Source organism: Stylophora pistillata, chromosome 1 (genome assembly GCF_964205215.1).
Source record: "Stylophora pistillata chromosome 1, jaStyPist1.2, whole genome shotgun sequence".
Classification (NCBI taxonomy): domain Eukaryota; kingdom Metazoa; phylum Cnidaria; class Anthozoa; order Scleractinia; family Pocilloporidae; genus Stylophora; species Stylophora pistillata.
The window spans coordinates 373,036-391,919 of NC_142519.1; the positions used below are offsets into that span (position 1 = coordinate 373,036).

At 37.6% G+C, this 18,884-nt stretch overlaps 2 protein-coding genes and 1 long non-coding RNA gene across 5 annotated transcripts; 1 reads left to right on the forward strand and 2 right to left on the reverse strand.

The window, feature by feature from the left end:
• Positions 1-81: 81 nt before the first annotated feature.
• LOC148740702 (uncharacterized) lies at positions 82-13,535 on the reverse strand. Its single transcript, XR_015996025.1, has 3 exons — positions 13,352-13,535; positions 10,564-10,694; positions 82-1,586 (listed from the first exon to the last, which is right to left on the reverse strand). It is a non-coding gene; the product is annotated as an uncharacterized LOC148740702 (long non-coding RNA).
• Positions 2,768-13,397, forward strand: LOC111334348 (cytoplasmic polyadenylation element-binding protein 1). Of its 2 annotated transcripts, none has more exons than XM_022940059.2 (12): positions 2,768-3,019; positions 3,493-3,550; positions 3,665-3,822; positions 4,555-4,924; positions 6,399-6,515; positions 7,132-7,224; positions 7,632-7,759; positions 8,598-8,712; positions 8,974-9,057; positions 9,395-9,489; positions 10,898-11,049; positions 11,665-13,397. In XM_022940059.2, exons 1-12 carry the CDS (start codon positions 2,879-2,881, stop codon positions 11,702-11,704), a joined length of 1,551 nt encoding a protein of 516 aa, XP_022795794.1. In that variant the 5' UTR covers positions 2,768-2,878; the 3' UTR covers positions 11,705-13,397. The 2 variants fall into 2 exon arrangements, with proteins under 2 accessions (XP_022795794.1, XP_022795793.1); XM_022940058.2 differs by having other exon boundaries at positions 2,770-3,019; positions 6,393-6,515.
• Positions 13,536-15,414: 1,879 nt separating the features above from the next.
• On the reverse strand, positions 15,415-18,859 carry LOC111334352 (uncharacterized). Of its 2 annotated transcripts, none has more exons than XM_022940062.2 (3): positions 18,740-18,859; positions 17,104-17,180; positions 15,415-16,762 (listed from the first exon to the last, which is right to left on the reverse strand). In XM_022940062.2, exons 2-3 carry the CDS (start codon positions 17,163-17,165, stop codon positions 16,141-16,143), a joined length of 684 nt encoding a protein of 227 aa, XP_022795797.1. In that variant the 5' UTR covers positions 17,166-17,180; positions 18,740-18,859; the 3' UTR covers positions 15,415-16,140. The 2 variants fall into 2 exon arrangements, with proteins under 2 accessions (XP_022795797.1, XP_088603080.1); XM_088746954.1 differs by having other exon boundaries at positions 18,801-18,819.
• Between the last annotated feature and the right edge of the window lie 25 nt (positions 18,860-18,884).

Genomic DNA, 18,884 nt, shown 5'->3' on the forward strand with positions numbered 1-18,884 from the left:
AGATGGATGGATGGATGGTTAGATAGATAGATAGATAGATGGATGGATCGATAGATAGATAGACAGATAGATAGATAGATAGATAGATAGATAGATAGATAGATAGCTTTATTAGGAAGTAAAATCATTGCAGACCCCCGGGCCTGCTGAAATACGACTTACTTTACAATGGGAATAAATTATCTCTTACTCTAAGATAACTACAATAAAAGCCGCAAAATATAATCTACAATAAAATACAATAAGAGAAGTATCAAAAACCAAAATACAAATAATTAAGATAGCTACTAATAATTAAAACTGTTCGCCATGATAAATGTGTTTTTGAACCTATTTGTCTTACAAATCGGTAGCTTGAAGTATCTCTGGTTGCGGGTGCAATAGGTGGACTCGTTACTTGGAGGCAGCAGATCATGGAGCTTGTGGTTTTCGTCCCTTACAATCTGATCAAATAGAACATCACACAAGATCTCCCTCCTCTCGTACAGTGACGCAATGTCAAGAGCTACTAGAGCCTCAGCGTAGGATAAGTCATGTGAATATATCAACAAAGTTGAAATGGTAAATTGGCCACCGTTACGATTAGGATAAGTCAGGTTGAATCATCCGCAACGCGCGTTTTTGCAACTTTTCCATTTCATTAGACAGATATTGCGGCAAAGAATGATGAAAAACTGGGCACGCATATTCTAATACAGGGCGTATACATGTTGTATAGAAAAGAAGCATATCCTCAGGTGGAACTTTAGCGCGCTTTAGCTGTTTTAGGAAGTACAGACGCTTCACAGCTTTTTTGCATATAGATTCTACATGCCCGTTCCACCTGAGGTTGTCCGAGACTATCACTCTTAACAACCTTGCGGATGAAACAACTTCGATTTGCTTGTCATTAATAGTAATATGATCAAACAGACTACCTGATCTGGAGAATGATATTCTCAGTTCTTTACATTTAGACTCATTGAATTGGAAACCATCAACTTCTGACTGTCTTACAAGTTCATTTACACGTAACTGCATGTAGCTAGACTCCTTCTTCAATACTGATTCCACAAGAGTGGTGTCATCAACGTATTTCCAGAATTGTGTCTGCTACAGAAAGATTATTTATCACGATAAGGAACAGCTAGGGGCCCAATTTTGTCCCCTGTGGTACCCCTACAAGAACAGCTTCCCACTCCGAGAAGCAATCGCGGCTCAGTTTTATCCTTTGCTTACGGTTCGCTAAAAAGTCCATGATCCAGCACAAAATCGACCTTGAAATATCGTAGGAGGAACGCTTCCGCGCCAGAACATGATGGTCAATCAGATCAAATGCCTTCCGGAAGTCAAAGAGTACAACTCTCGTAGTCGATCCATTTCCATCCGTTAACTTCGCCCAAGAGTGAATCATACTAATTAATGCATAGGTGGCGCTGGATTTAGGCACCGTTCCAAATTGCTGTGGGTCGATCTTTGAGACGACAGCGGGCTTAACATAAGTGTCGAAAACGTACTCCTCCGCTACCTTTGACAAGATTGGAGTCAGGGAGATGGATCGAAGGTGTTTGTTTATGTCCTGCACAGGTCTTTGCTTGGGCAAAGTTCTTAAAAAGAAAACGAAACAAAACAAGCAACAACCTTTGACAAGATTTGACAACTTTGTAAATATTGCCAGCTGTGTAGATCAGGCGCTTTGTCCACAACGCATATGTACAGCAATCTCTCCAACAGTGAAATTCGCCGTTGAGTCGGCTAGGCACAGGCCCCTGCCCACGCTACGGGTCATATCACCTTGCAAATTAAGTTAAACAAATATTTTTAGGGCTGAATAGAATGAGGTAGATGGTAATTTTTTTTTTCACCCAGAAATATGAGAAGATAATGCAATTCCTCGTAACAAGTTTATCGTAAGGTAAAGCAACTTTTGCGTGCCCGTCACCTGCGTGTCAGAGAATGTTCTCTGTTGTAATCCCCACGAGGAAAGCGGATTCATAACAGTGATTATGAATGAAGGGCAAAAATCAAAGAAAAACCCATTTCTAGCATCGCGTCATTTCGTGACGGCGAAGACACCACAAATAAACGCGCTGAGACCTGGTCAATACCGCATCGTTAACATGAGTGCATCGTCTAATCTTATAATTTTTTTAAAAATGTAATTCCTCGATAGGTTTGAGATAGATGAACCTTTTAGGAATACGGATAAAAATTTAGTCTCTGTTATGATTGAGATATAAGAAAATGTGGGGAAATGAATAAAATTTATTTTAAAAAAGTACCCAGATGTGCGCTTGAGTATATGTGGATGTTCCGTCAATGACAAGCAGGGTTCACACAGAAACAGTATTTAGATTTGAAATTAGACGAAAATTATTGTTATAAATATCATTCCCAGACATGATGAAGCATTTGATTCCCTAAATGCAGTTTAATGACAGGTTGGCAGTCAGGCTTAGGCTGGATATTGCACCGAGAGCTTTTCATGCGTCCATTGTCAGGATCAACGAACAAATCCCAGGACATTCGAACTGTTTTAAATAAAATAGAATAAACAAGAAGAAATAAGATATCAAATTGATATGTCCCAAAAGAAAAGAGATGGCCAGGAGAAAATATATTAAAAATCCCATTTAGCTTAGGAGAGGAAAATATTGTGTTTTGTTTTGCTTTGCGATTTATTGACCAACAGCTTTGCCAGATGTACTTTTGACGTCGAGACATAGGAAATTAGAAGTGATCTCGTAAAAAGCTCGTTTTTTCGCGATGAAAAGTGTACAGTAAACATGTAGTTGAGAAAATTAAAACGGAAGTTACAATTAGAGAAAGGTTGGCCTTGTCATTTTTGCGATTATCTAATTGGTTGAAAAACAATAAACATAATTGATTGACCAATAAGATGACTTGCACGAGAACCAGAGATTCCACGTGCAGATGGAGCGTCCTGACGAGAAACGATACAAATACTCCGAAGATGAAGAGCGACACAGGGCAGTCTTGCGAAGAAACAACGCTTTCATTCTCAGTCATGAGTAAGGAGGTAAGTTCAAATCTCTGAATGCTTATTTTGCTCGTTTGTTGTTTGAATATTTGTTGATGTTAGCCGAAATGTGCAACTATCAGTCGAAAATAGCTTGTGTCAGCAGTTGTCATCAGATTGTGCCCAGGTGCGGAAGAAACTCTTTCCGGTTAAAGCGTTATTGATTTAACTTGTTTTTCCAACCCCAGAACTAAAATAACGTTAAAGAAGCGTACATTAACTTAATAGAGTGAATGCTGCAGCGTTCGTTTTGTTGTCGTCGTTCGAAAGTGAACCCTGACTGAATTCAATGTCCAGTCTTGCAATTGTCCCGAATATTTTCATGTTAATTGTGCTGCGAGGTAGATGACAACAATTGTACAAAGGAAAAATCGCTGTCTTTTTTTAAGTGCTTCGGCCGGCCTTCCTTTTACTCCAGTCATTTCAATAAGTTTCTCTGATCTCGGATGTCATCTTAATTTTACTCTTAACAGAATGCACCCGAGGATAAGACTTCCATCTTGACTCGAATCAATGCCTTGTTGGATTCTAGTAAGTGAACTTCCTGAAATCTGTTCTGGTTCATTTGATTTCATGTGAAACACGTGAAACACATATTTAGGAGCTGAATGTAACGCAGAAAGCTCTGCTTTATTGTTTTGACAGACTCGGCGGGTAGAAGTTTGTTTTCGCCTCAACCAACATCTCAAGCTACAGCCTGTGGACCGTTCGTAAGTTACCCAGGTTTCCAGCCAACACCTCCAGACTCTAGATCACCCAGCCCATTACATATGGATGATCTGAGAACAGGCGAACTCTTCATGGTAACTGTATAAACATTTTTACTTTCTTCTGAGTGAAAGCTATGGCTGCGTGTTGATCTCTTTGACCCTCTGTCCTCTTTCCAGTCTGCATTAGTTTCCAATTTTGGCTATGAAGTGCATGCTTGTTTTTTTTTGTAGTTTTTTAAATTGCAGTTTCTTTTTTTTACTTCTATCCATTAAAATTAATTTTCCAAGTTAACCAGAGTGAGCCAGATTCTGTGTCAACGTTCTATGTGTTACAATCGGAATACCTTTCCCGAGTAGTTTTGTCTCAGATTTTTGTTGATAATTATGCCTAAAAATCTTACAGGCAGATACAATAGACTTGTAGTACAGATTTTGGAATTGAGCCAAACTGAGAAATAAATTCTTGACTCAGCTGCTGCTTTGGTTTGTTTTTTTTTTCTAAGGAAAAATTTGTCAGCTACACAAACACAATTTTTCATGGTGCAAATTGTACAGATTTTGTCTCCTAAACATGGATGAAGAAAAACACACATGATACTATTCAAACTGGCAAGCCTCTGAAAATTAAGTGTCATTGTAGAAAAAGAGGAAAGAAAAATATAAGCATGCACAGGGAGTCCTTTTCATACCCCATGCCTGGATTTAATTCTTGGCTCTGTAGCTTGAACCAGATGTCTCAATAACTACAAGTTTAGGCTTAGTTAAGAGTTAATTTTCATATTTACAGACTGAGGTTATCAATAAGAATAATTTTCTTAATTTCAGGGTAACTTTATGGCTGGTAGCACTCACTTTGGATTACATACCCCACCAGATAGCCTTTCTCCCTCTGCTATGGGTGCCTTTTCTCCATATGGAGCCTTCCCATTCTCTCCTCTGTCTCCTGTGGACTCTGAAGCTAGTATTAGTCCTATGAGGCCTTCATACCGCAGTTCTGTTTTCCCTCGTTGTCAGCCAAGGCAGATTGGGTTACCACCTGGTATGTTACAGCAACAAGCTGAGATGGTGGCACCCACAGTGAGCAGCTTGTTCACTGATCCAAGGTGGACTGGTATCAATCCATTGTTTGGAATGTGGAATGATCCATCAAGTATGGACTACTTTCAGCACCAAAGACTTCCACAGCTATTATCAGGTGAAGCAATTAAATATATTGTGTCTAACCAACTCAGGTCAGTTGTCATCAGTTGCCATTTAAAAGTTTTTCCCCTGATTAAAATTGACCTTCTGGAGCATTCCCAAGGACATAGATTGGTTGGGCAAAAGAATAAGCTGAAAATTTTTATGTTTCAAATATTAATCCTTGTTTATCCAAAGGAAAGGTAGCTGTTTAGCATACAGGGAGCCATCTGAGAGCAAATGAATAAAGGCTGATAGTTTCGAAAGAAACTGTTTGGGGCTGTGTTGGTGGGAGTAACGAAATAATTTGGATATATCAACAAAGTTGAAATGGTAAATTGGCCACCGTAACGATTACAAAAGCTGATGTTTCGAGCGTTAGCCCTTCGTGGGAGCAAATAGAGGAATTGTGGGTTGTGTGTGCTTTTAAAGGCAGAAAATGGAGCTACGTTATTGGTGGGAACATGGCAACGAGAAAAACATGAATAAATTAGTGGAATGAAAAGCGTTCGTTGATCCCTGTGGGATTTAGACTGCTGGTTTGAAAGATGAGCTTTTGTTCAAGATTTTTAGGGCTTTCCGTGCCACCTAAGTGCAAGGAAAGACCGCAGATTGCCATATGTTGCTTAGAATGATTAGGTAAATTAAAATGTCTAGCAACTGGTTTCGATGTGTCCTTGTCATTCCTTTCCACGTGTCAAAGGTGTTCTTGGAATTGGTCACCTAGTCTTCTGCCTGTTTTGCCGATGTATATCTCTTTGCAATAAGTGCAAGTTATGCAATAGATTACATTGGGGGAGGTGCATGTGAAGTGATGGGCGATCTTAATGGATCGTTTAGGTCCCGATATTTTATCAGTGTTGTGAATGAAAGGACACGTTTTGCATTGTGCACGAGTGCATTTAAAAGTGCCTGGTTGGTCATTAGTCTGAAAAGAACTTCTGACCAAAAAATTGCCTTTGTTTTTGTCGGGTTTGAATGAAATGAGCGGAGGCTGCGAAAAGATAGTGCTTGTCTCTGGATCGTTTTGAAGTAATTTAAAGTTTTTAAGAATGATGGATTTAACTGAGTGGTTGTGAGGGTGAAACGTGAGAGTGAATGGAATGCGGTCGGAATCTTCCTTGTGCGACGTTTGTAGTGCTGAATGTCAATCAATGAGTTGAGCGCGGTGGTAACCCACTTGAACGACGGAAACAGGGTAACCACGTTTATCGAAGAACTGGCACATTGACTCTGATTTGTGGTGGAAATCAGAGTCATCACTACATAAACGATGAAGCCTTAGAAACTGAGAAAAAGGAATGGAATTCTTAACGTGAGATGGATGCGAAGACAAATATAACAAGTAATTATGGGAGTCTGTAGGTTTGTAATACACACTAGTGCATGTGAGAGCACCTCGCAAAAATACAGTATTACCTTTAATTGGAATGCAGCCTATTGTTTTTCTGGCCTAATGACACTTGTGTAATTTTCTTAACAAGGTGCAGACTTCAGTAAAGGCAATATGAAGAAGTGGTCAGGCCAGTTACCTCGCCGAAATTACAAGAATCCAAGCTACTCGACAAAAGTGTTCTTAGGAGGTGTTCCTTGGGATATCACAGAAGGTTCCATTACTTTGTGTTTATTCAAGTTATCAAGTGAACAGAACTGATGATTTGTAACAATTTTGTGTGGCTATAGTCAACTTATACTAAACCATTTTTACACCAGTTGAAAATGTGCAATTTTGTGATTTTTTTTTCACACTGAGCTACTTTACAGCTAGCTGTCTGAAACTTTAGCTGTATCAAGACCAAATTGTAAAGCACAGACAAAACTTCGACCAATGAAGTGTGGGCCCCTTGCATGGCAAAGGTGCTACTGCATGGATGTGTAATGACTCAGTTGCAGTTGTTGTTGATTTTGTTATTTCTGTATGAATGACATAATCGTTAACCCTCGACTTGCCAAATCGCACATTGAATTTCATCATATTCTTTTCGTGGTATGATTTTCTATTTAAGCATAATTAATGACTTGTACATATGATGCACGATCCTCGCAGTAGATAGCGCTATTTAAGCAATAGCGAAAATCATATGTATCTAATACCGCAGTACAAAATATATGAACTTCATATATTTCATTGTATCTAATGACTTGTAATTTGTTGTTTGTGCACTTGTGTGTGAATAATTTCCTTCCAAATGATTATTAATGCAACTTTTCACTGCTGTGCAGCATCTCTTGTGATGTCCTTCAAACCTTTTGGCTCAGTGAAGGTGGAGTGGCCAGGGAAGGCCGATGGCCGGCATCTGCACCACCCACCAAAAGGTAACTGTTTGCTGCCATAACAGTCAAAGTAGGAAATGGGACCAATATATTGGCTGTTTAACCTCTGGGAGTTACAGTGAAGATTGACCATAGAGATCATTTTTGTTAAGTTATTGTCAATGAGAATTCAGACCAATCTAATGCATGACAACCTTTTGATCTAAATACTTTGAATGAAGCAGATGCACATTTATTTAATTGCTTTATTTGAATGTAGTGATATTTGGATGTACTCAGATTAATGGTAATAAAATTTACACAACGGTTGTTTAGACAGAATCAGTTGAATTTAAAAAGTGTTATTTAAATGAAAATAAGAAATGCCACTTTTATGTTTTTAAGAAACCAGAAGGGAAGGTTAAAGAATCCTTATTGCGGTTGATTTTTTTCTCTGATGTAATTCTCAGGATATGTGTATTTAATCTTTGATTCTGAAAAGTCAGTGAAAGCTTTATTGGCATCATGTACTCATGACTTCTGCAATGGTGGAGACTGGTACTTCAAGATCTCCAGTCGACGTATGAGGTGCAAAGAGGTGATAATTGCTGATGGTTTTGTATTTTGTTGTACTGGAGAATATTCATTCCAGAGGGAATTAAAGCACCCCCTATCCCAACAAAGTATTCAGTGTTTCCAATTCCCCACCTCAAAACTTTAAGACAAAGCATAAAAACTTTTGTCAGCAGTGAACAGGCATAATATCTGCATGGTTCATACAATCTTGAAAAGGTCTTGAATTTTAATGGTCATCTTGAAAACTCCTTGAAAAGTACTTGATTTCTTTAGGTCATGAGAAGTCCTTGAAATTTAACAACTTCTGTGTGCCTTATCGCTTTTCTGATAAATTAAATGATTTTGCTATGGAAAATTTGTCCACTAGTAACTACCAAAAAGCAAAAATGGTCAGTATCGTATAAAACCTGAGAGGTACATGAGGCAAAGTTGGATGTCTGCCTCAATTTTATGCGCAAGGCCTCCGATGTGGGGAAGTCCACCATGTGCTTTTGTTTTAAGGGGCAACATAAACATGTAGTGGTTTGGCTATGTTTTGGTCAATGAATTTTTTATTTCCCTTTGTTTTCATTTTAATGAGGGATGGGCAAATGTGTATTCAATCGCAAATGGTTTAGATTTATGAATAAAACTTAGTCCTTGAAAACCGTTTTTTGACCTTGAAAAGTCCTTGAAAAGTCCTAGAATTTTGTTTGTCTGAAGTTGTACGAACCATGTATCTGGTAATCACCTGACATGTGCACTATATGTTATGACACACCTAACATTTGTAGTGTAGCCTTAGTTATTAGGATTTGGTAGTTCAGTTGTCAAGTTAAACCAACTTCCTAGATGCAGTATTGGAACTGTTTGTGCTTTAGGTACAGGTGATTCCTTGGGTCTTGTCTGACACCAACTATGTACGTGGCCCTCATCAACGCTTGGACACCAGTTGGACAGTGTTTGTAGGAGGACTGCATGGTATGCTTAATGCAGGTGAGGGTTGTAGCCAAACCATATTCTTAACTGATTTCTTCATCTAAGCCCCAACTTCCTATAAATCTCTCTCAGTCTAAACATCCCATCTTGTCTTCAAATTCAGTTGAACCCTCAGAAGTATAGAAGTAGAGGCTTTAAATTGTCATGTAGTAGTGTTTTTCTCCATGTGATTGAGGAAAGACATTTTAGATTAGCATACTTGAAATTCCAGTGATGAACCATTTTAAGTTAAAGATTTTTTTTACTCTTTTATTGCAGAGGGCCTGGCTTATATTATGAATGAGCTGTTTGGTGGAGTTGTTTATGCTGGTATTGATACTGATAAACATCGCTATCCTATTGGTAAGCTGTAGCTATAAAGTGACTCAGTTTTGTCTCAGTCTTAAACACCCACTTCAGTCTGTAAACTTTTACCAAAATATAAGTCACAGGAGCAACTTGCTAAGATTTTAGAAACTGCATTCGTCTTTTTCTTGCTGGACAAGGATAGTGACCATCTCTTAAAGAACTTACTGATCAGAAGGAATCTTGGCAAAAAAAATGCCTTTAACTTATAACTACCATAGCAGAAAATTACAAAGCTCCATGCATTGGCTGGGTCAGACAAAACTTGTCATAAGGTTCTTAATGCACTTCGGTTCAACTTCATTTACTGAAATAAACTTTTTTGACATCCTAGGTTCTGGTCGCATTACCTTTAACAACCAGAAGAGCTTTCTGGAAGCTGTGCGTTCAGGATTTGTTGAAATAGAGACACCCAAATTTGTGAAAAAGGTACTCAGTTTTAATTAAAAGTTTTGCTCCTCTTAGCTATGTTTTTGTCATAAAGTGGGTCCCGTACACTTTTTACATGAAGCATAATAAGGCAATTCTTTTGTGATTCCTGATTTGATTTTTTTTTTTCGATTGTTGAGTCATGATTGAAGATAAGGTCTTTTCTTGTCCAAGGGAACAAATTTTTTTATTTAAATGTAATTTTAATGTGATTTGTGATCCATTTTGTTTGGTATGATGAATTTCCACAGATTTTATTGATTTGATTTTGTACAAATGGCCCTAGTTAGATTTTGACCAGGGTTTTTGACTGTATGTGGACTTCATTAAAGGACCAATTAAAAAGTCATAGACTAACCACAAATGGTTCTTGAGCAAATGAGATTAGAAATTACATCCTCGTCTGTTGTAAGACTGGTCAACTAGAAAAAGTAACAAATTGACTTGTGACTTTGTTTTTTTAATTTCAATGTGAAATGTGATCGTCTCGAATCTCACAAGAATGTGAAAGAATTTAGGATATTATTCATGATGTGTGAAAAGTCTTAATATTTTTATGTGACTGAGTTTAACAAAAAGGGTACAGGGGACCCTCAATAAAGTTTGGAAATAACGTACACTGTCATTGGTTTAAAGAGCATGCTCTCTCAGAGTACATTAAAACATGGAGCTGAGCTAGCTGTCATGCCATCTGCTAATTTGTACTAATGTCCAATCATTTCCCGGGCTTCTATCTAGCTTTTTTTTGTTAATTGAAAGTTAAATTTCTGAACAATTAGTGAGCTGGCAAGTGTAGTAACCAAAGCCAGAAGAACAAAGCAAAAGTTTGTAAACATGCCAAGTGTTGGAATACTAATTGGTGTTATAATAATGTGAGCAGAAACAAAAATCCTCAAAGAGAAAAAGGAATGGACAGTTGTGAGTTTTGAAGGTTTTCATGCTCTGTTAGATTGTTAGTTCTTGTATGGTAATATAAATAAAACGCAGCTATTATAGTTTAGTGTTCAAGAACAAAACAAAACAGGAATCATGATGAAAAATATAACCAAACTGGCATAAATGTTAAATTCTTACAAATCATGATAGTGTCAGAGCGACTGCAGTCATGCTGAGGTCCATGGTGGCTAGCTCACATTGTGTTCGTTTTCTCCTGCTCTGGCTGCTTCCTGTGTGCTTTACCATAGAACAAAGCACAGTCCAGGTTTCTGTTTGCAAAGTAAAAACAATCAACAAATTGTGAATAATGTTAGATTCCAGTTGTAAAATTTCATGTTACTTTGTGACTATTTATAACTTGATAAGCTGTCTTTCATATTTAATTTTATTCATAGTATTTATTAATTATCAGAAATCAGCTATTGTTATTTTAAGTTACTGATTCAATTTTTTGTTTATTGTGGTTAATTAGGTGCAAGTTGATCCATATTTGGAGGATTCAATGTGTGACATTTGTCACACAACCACTGGTCCATTCTTCTGCCGTGAAGAATCTTGTTTCAAGTATTACTGTCATTCATGTTGGTTGTGGCATCACTCAATTGAGGGATATCGTCAGCATAGGTGAGAGAATAATATATAGATTTAGCCAAGCTTAAAAGTGGAGCTCGCATTTTTTTTCTCCTGCATACCATTGCGAGGATGAGCCTGCAAGGCTTTCGGCTGTGCATGCTTAACATACCATCCACTAAATTCATCTCGAACCCAGAGTCTCCTCAGCTATGTACAAGTGTAACACGTGCATTGTGAAATGCCCACTTGACAATACTAAAGCCATGGCATTGGCGTGCCTGTGGCACAGTTGACCGCGCAATGCTAAATGTTGCACCTTGTATGGACACCCATACAGTCATAAGTCCAAATTATTCCGGCTTGATGGGTTACTACTACTATTTTGTATAATTATGGGGCTATGCTACATGTGCTGCGAGTTCTGCTATAACTGTCTTTTAAATGATGTTACTGAAACCTGAATTAGTGAATGGTTCTCTAACAATCTGCTTAGTTCAAGCCACCAGGAGTGTGTGGTAAGGACTCCTCGTAAGTCTGAAAAGATTACAGAAGGTGTTATAAATAGCCATTTTAATTGCAACACAAGTCTTATTACAATGTATTATACCTGAAGCCATGATAAGGAAGTCATTAGCTCATAATTCTCTAACCTCATTTAACATTTAGACCACTGACCCGTACAAGCAAAAGTGGTACTTCTCAGTAATATAAAGTCCAAGCAGCTAATCCTGACACAGGTAGTGAGCGGCAGGCTGTCTGACATCCCGCTCCACAGACCCAAGTATAATGTTTGCTATTCATGTAAGGGTGGGGTCATCATGGTGTCATAAATTTGTTTATTTGTTGTTAGCTGTACTGGTGTAGATTGTTTTCAGACTGTTCAGTTTATTAATCGTTTACTTAGGTTTCACTTTTAGTTGGCAACGTGCTGTGAAATTATTTCCTTTTTGTATTTACATGGCAAGCTGGTTAAGTGCTAGCAATTTGTTGAACTGGAGATTGTGCACAACATTTCTCAACAAGTTTCATTCTGACATTTATTATAATGTAGGGGGAAATATTGTGTTTTGTGTTTGCTTTCATAGTCACCTTTAAATTTTAGCATTTTCTGCCTAATATTTCCAGTGTGTTTGCAAGATTTGCAAAGTTAAGCATCCATGGCTGAGTGGTCATTAGCATAAGAAGTTCTTTAGAAATTTGAAATTCTTGATTGCTTTCTGCCGATTACAATCATCAGAATTTGTTCCGGCGACCAGGATTATTTTCCTATGGGATCAAATTCTTTTTGTTCTCACTCCCCACAAAACCCTTACATTGAATTTCTTGTCATCCATTGTACACTTCTATTGTTGACCAGCCCTACCATGGTTTGACTTGACTTTCTCTTAATTGGATAATGCTTCTTTTGAATTATTTTAGTTGTTTATTTTTGGTTATCTTAGCGTGTTTAACATTTTTTTTATTACTATTGAATATGTCGATGTTTTTTGTGTGAGGATTTACAGCATGAATGGTTTGATAAAACGACAAACTTAAATTTCACTAAACTGTGGTATTTCTTGAGAGGAACTTTTTGTCCCAAGGCTGGGCCTTGAACAGTTTTTGTAGGAGCAAGACTCGTTTTTAACTTTTTCAATCTAACAGTTCTTCAGAATAATGTTCGAAAAAAAAACCCCATTTTGTTATTTACGCAGGAAGACGTGTACATTATAAACATTGTTGATGTGTCTTTTTAATTCTCAAGCGACAGCGTATTTTTGTACGACAGTTGTGTATATAGTTCTGCTGGAACACGGTGTTCTAGTTTTTTTTTTTTCAGTTTATCAAATGCAGCCGATTTCTTTCTCAATCCTGGTATGTCCATTTCCTAGCCATAGTTTGAAAAACGTTTATTGTTGTGACGAATTAAGTGCTGACCAAACTTGACAGCAAAAACGTTCATTTACATTATCCCTAATTTATTTAGGTGGCGCGTAAGAAGGGTTAAAATAGTTCATCGTTGCTGGTGATGGAATGATTCAATCGTTTTTAATTAAAAAACAAAAGACTCTGAAAAAAACTATTTAGAGGGTGCGTAAGACATTTATTTAAATTTAGTTCTAAAAGAATAAGTCGATTTTTATCGTTAGCAGGACGCGAGGAACCTAATTTTGCAGTAAGAGTTATCGTAATTATTTATTTATAATTGTTTATTTCTACTGACAAGACTTGTAAAAAGTACTCATTGGTAATTTAATTGATTTTGCATGTTATTGCATGTTATGGTTGTATTGATAGGTTCCTGTTGCTGTAACGGCAGGCAGGGCATAGCGTGTTCCAATAGAAAAGGATACAAACGGCAATTGTAGGTTACCTTTGTCGCATTAAAGTGAAAAAAAAAACTTCTTTTATCTGTACAACTGTTTGTTTCCTTGCCTCACCCTGACGTCTGTTTAAAGCTCACTTTTTAGAATCTCCAGACGTTTAACTGACCCTTGCCATTCCGAGTCGCGTTTAAGTCATACAAGTAGCTGTCCCGCTCTGGTTGAGACTGGGCGTTACAATTAAAGACCGCAAAGCAAGCTAATTCTCAATACCTTCACAAAGCAACGCCGCAGTCACGTAATCGTACAAAAACTACATTGTTCGTGCCAAGGTCTCATTTATAACATCCTTTGAGTTACACGAGTTACTACAGGTAGGCGGAAGACAGCTAATTATTTCTAGAATGCTTCGCTAGCTTGACAAAAAGGAACAAAATCGGCTGGCAAGGACCGCCTCTTCTCATCGGATAGAAAGGCATGTAATTTAATTAGCGGCCAAAGGAAATTGTCTTAGAACTACTTGAAGTGTGAGGAATTAAGAAAGAAACTTTTATGACCACATCCGACTTCTTCGATTTTATTTCTATAAACTAATTAGACTTTGATTTCAAACACGAAAACTCAAGTTCATCAAATGGGAAATAAAGCACGTACTCTTCTCTTTTCCCTTCGTCTCGAACTCCTCTCGATATTTCATTTTACTGACTCGTAACATAGTCAGTTGAGGGGACTACTAACTATGCTCGTAAGAGAGCCCAACATTTAAAGTGACCGGTGAGGAGTGATTAAAGACATTAAACCTCCGGGGAAATGAATGCGGATAAAAAAGGTCAAGTTTTTCGTTCGTAGTTCGACAGGAGTTCATCTCGTTTGACTTTTCTTTTCTATCATCCACTTTTTCCGAGCCTAACGTCTTCCACCCCCAATACTAGCGGTTCCAGATTTAATTCCTTGTGGATTCCTTTAAATGGTATTCAGTCAAGTCGCCCGAAATCATGTCACCCGAAACCCGAGTCATGGTCCCCGAAATTTTAATCATGGCGCTTGGAAAAGAGTCAAGTCGCCCAAAGAAACAAATACCTAAAAGAGCAAGTCTTACGTCTGTAAATTTGCAATAAAGTTGAGAAACCTATCACCAAAGCGCACTTTGTTCTGCAACAACACCATGAAGATTCAAAAAGCGTTCTTCGTTTCTAACAACAAAATAGAGCGTCGAGCGGTTATGTACTCGTTTCGTACGCTCAATGACGTTAGCTTGGCTTCTAACAATACCACGAAGGCTTCGACCACACAGTAATCGGTTCTATTTAGCAGATCTGAAATAATTACGTTTTGACTGACGATTCTAAAGGCGTTGTTACGATTATTTCAAGATTTTTCTCGCTGATTTTGTAATACGCTATCATAGGTTAAATTTAATATGCATTGTTTATGTTGGTCACATACGTCTTGCTTGAAATGGTTTTATTTGATAATAATAGTTATCAGTAACCTAGAACTTTTGGGTATCGTGTTTAAAGGGAAATTTAAGACTTGCTGATTGACATTTTACTATTTGTATGTTACTCGCTGGACTTTTAACTAACTTGTCGAAAGCGACCATCGACAACCGTTTTCTGGCTTTTTCATTTGTAATTGTACCCCAAGAAGGTCACAACAGAACTTTATTTGTATGCTACTCGCTTGACATTTTACTACGCGACAATCGACAACTTTCTACCGTGGTTTTCAAGGTTGGCAACAATTTTTTGTCATCATTTCAAGTGATTTTTCTTCCCCTGGATAGTAAAACTCGATTTTGCTGGCTACACTCGTCTGAGTCTAATTTCTACAAAATTTAATCTTCCCCACATTTTTCCACAAGTTGTTATCGGGTAATCGTTGCAATTGTTTGCGCACAATGGCAATTATTCAGTTTGCCGCGAAAGGCGAGGAAAAAATTCTGGATCGTGGTCAATATTGTAAGAAGCTGGACCCCTTCCCGGTGCGTTGTTAGCCAATCAGATTCGAGAATTGAAGTTTCCTGCCCTACCATATGCCTCATTAACAGAAAAACTAAAAAGTTTGCCTTAAGGGTATTTTGGCACATTCATTCCATTCCATTCCACAAATGTTGAGTTACATAGCATTGTTTTATTCAAAGGGCATATAGATAAATTACAACAGCTGCACCATGAAATGTTTGTATCACAGAGAATTTCCTTAAAAAAAAAAAAAAAAAAAAAGAAATCTATAAAATGATATTTTGCTTGTGTGGCCAAAATTGACCAAAATAGGCCAGTTTTTCTCCAGATGCATTTACCACGACGGAACTGAAAAAAATAGTATACTACTTCATTGAAATAAAGATCTTAGCTGTTTAAGTTTCATTATGTTGAAACATCAAAAAGGAAAAATTAATAGAGTCATTGTATTAAAAAGTGTAAGTACAACATAGAATAACATGTAAAAATATCCTAATTGCTAAATGCAACAGAATTTAACATTATCAACTATGTATTGTAACAGCAGTTGAATGTAGTAAAACAAAAAGTAGCTAAAATACACATGTACAAATTGAAGTAACCAAAGAAAACTAAACCAAAGACACTTACAAATAGGTCATTAATGTGATGAGTGTTCAGTCTAATGATTAGAGAAGGCACGATCATAAGGTTTTCCCTCTGCTAAAATATCTGTTGTTGTAAATAACAAAATCCTTTAAAACAAAGTTCTTTGGCATCAGTGGTTAAACATATGATCCTCAAAACCACTCTACTGTAACCATGTAGTTTTAACAAATTGATATGTTTATTATCCGCTTTATGGCAGCCATATAGCTCTTTGTCTCATCTTTAGATTATTCTTCATCTCCGACTGCATTTTGCATGTATGCATCTAACTCTGCATCAAGATGGCTTTTTGTTTTAGACATGTAATTCTCAAGTTCCTGGTCCAACTTATCCTTTGACACAGGCTTGTCACCTCGGCCACGACCCTGTCCACGTCCCCTGGTTACATTTTGTGCTCCTTTACCACCTCTACCACCACGACCACCACGTCCACCACGCCCACCGCGAGTGACAGCTTTCATAACACCACGACCACCACGACCAACTACACCACCACCTCTTTTTCCTCGGCTCACACCATGTACATTACTGCTCTGCCTTAATCCACCACCTAAACCACCCTGAACCCCACCTCGATTTCTTCCACCAACAGCAGGACTACCCAATCGATTTTTTAACAACCCTCTATTTGCACCTCGTCCTCTTCCTCTTGTTGGTGAGCCAAGTCGACTTTTAAGGTCAGATGTGTTTCCTCCAAGCGCTGCTTGCACACCTGGTCTGTTGGCCATCTGGGCAGCAAGGCGACGGTTCTTCATGCTGGCTTGAGCCACCTGGAACTGACTGCTCCGCACTCCAGTGACAGTTACTTGTGGGGGTGATCTGATTTGCGTTTTGGCCATTTCAGTGAAGCTTCAGAAGATGGATGGAGAGCAGGAATTTGTACCTTGTATATATTACTGGCTTCAATGCAACCATGCACTTAATGGTGCTTGTGTGCATTTTACTTTTCACTCAAAAAGCAAATTACAACCAGGCCATGACTTCCTTAATGCCTCCTCATCAAGCTTTAACAATATTAACTGCATGGCATAAATTTTTGCCACTTTCCATATGGCATATAACTTGTGAGTGGTGGTCAATGATGACCCTTTGAAAGCTCACAGAGCTTTTAGGACAAGAATTGCAAGAAGGAAGCCAGCTCAAAGGTACAATAATGCCATGTACAGCAAGATACAAGGTGCATTGCTCACCGATCATTTAGTGACTTGGTGGTTGTGCTCTTTAGTACTATCTTGGCTGGAACATGTGACATGATGATACCCTGCAACTTTAATCATCGCATAGTTACATAATAATACAGTTATTACTACTTGCTAGGGTTAACAAACTATTTCAGCTACAGTTTGGATTACTACTGATGACTGGTTAACATCCCCGTAGCCTATTTATTGGGATAAAATTTAACTGATTTAACATCCCTGTAGCCTATCTATTGCAATAAAATTTAGCTGTGTGTACCAAATTACACAGTTGTAACCTCTCAAATAAATCACCACCTAATATGATTGGGGAAGCAACAAGGAGGTAAGCAAGGTAGCCAAATCTCACTTTAAGTACTGGTCAGACAAATTGCATTAACTTGTAGGGAAAAACAATTCACAGTGTTAATAAATTTTTTGTGTACTTATTCCATCCAGATACAATGAATATATGAAGTTCATATCCAATTCCATGCAAAATCATTTCACTACTTTTTTACTAATACACATTTAACTTCAACTTTCCTCATTAAATTCATTATTTTTTCCCTTGTGTTTTTCATTGCTTATTTTACCCTTCAAAGAGCAACAGCTCAATAAAAAAAAGTTTTCATCACCACAGGCAACAACTTCTCACCTTTAAGGACATATATTTTGAAACATTGCAATGAGGGAAATTTATTGGTACATTTTTAAACATATTTTGTGGTAATTCAAACAAAAACATCAACTTTATCTAAATCCATTTCTGATAAAACAGCAACGAAAAAGTGATCTCTTTCCAAAATCATTTTTTTTTAGGATGACGAAACAATCTTCTGCTATACATTTCTTTCTAGCAACTTGCAATGTCTGCCCTATGGCGATCCCAGAAATCTTGCGCAAAAACACAGGGATCTGATTACCAGCAACTCATTCATTCTCTGAGTCAGCAGGCAAGCTGAATTGTTAACTTAAACATTACCACTCACAAATGCTGTGACTTATAATTACAACTTCATGAATTTGACTTATGAATTTTAAAGTCTTGATTAATTAGTCAGTTGAGGTAACATTTTGAGTGGCTGCTAGGGTCAAATGACAATGTAATTTCCATACATGCTGACTCTCTCAGTTTTCCAGGTGCTGTGTAAAACAACATTCCTGCAGTTAGCAAAATCTCGAATAATGGTATGTGGAATGTACTTTTCTTCAAAGAGAGGAGAGTAAGCAAGTTTCAACTGCAATGTAAACAATGATTTAATTTTATGATGACCACGGATGGATGTATTTTGTGTCGAAATTTTAGAATTTGGGTTCCCTGAAATTAGTTGAGTTAACGAAACAAAACATATTTGAGTGAGCAAACCAAAATTTGGTTTGAAATCATGTGTGATTTCAAAATCAAACGAGTTTGCAGCACGAGTTTTATTTGAAATCACAAGTATGATCTCCGACCAAAATTTCAAGACACGATGTTCAATTACCACTCTATATACATGTACATGTATCCATTTTGAAATAAGCAAAATTCATTCGCTCAGATACTAGATTTGTTGTCTACAAAAAAAGTCGATGTACGGAGCATTCTCCCCATAAAATTCAGCATTCGACACAATAAATGAAATCGAAACAAGATTATAGTTACGTCTGATGTTCAAGTCCAAGAAAACTGCGTCGGATGGCGTACGATTGCCGCCGCTTCTTACCCAGCTATGAAAAGTGTCATAGAACAAACACAGCAAACGACGCTACCCGACACGCTCGGTAAGGAAGATTGGAATCAAGTCTTC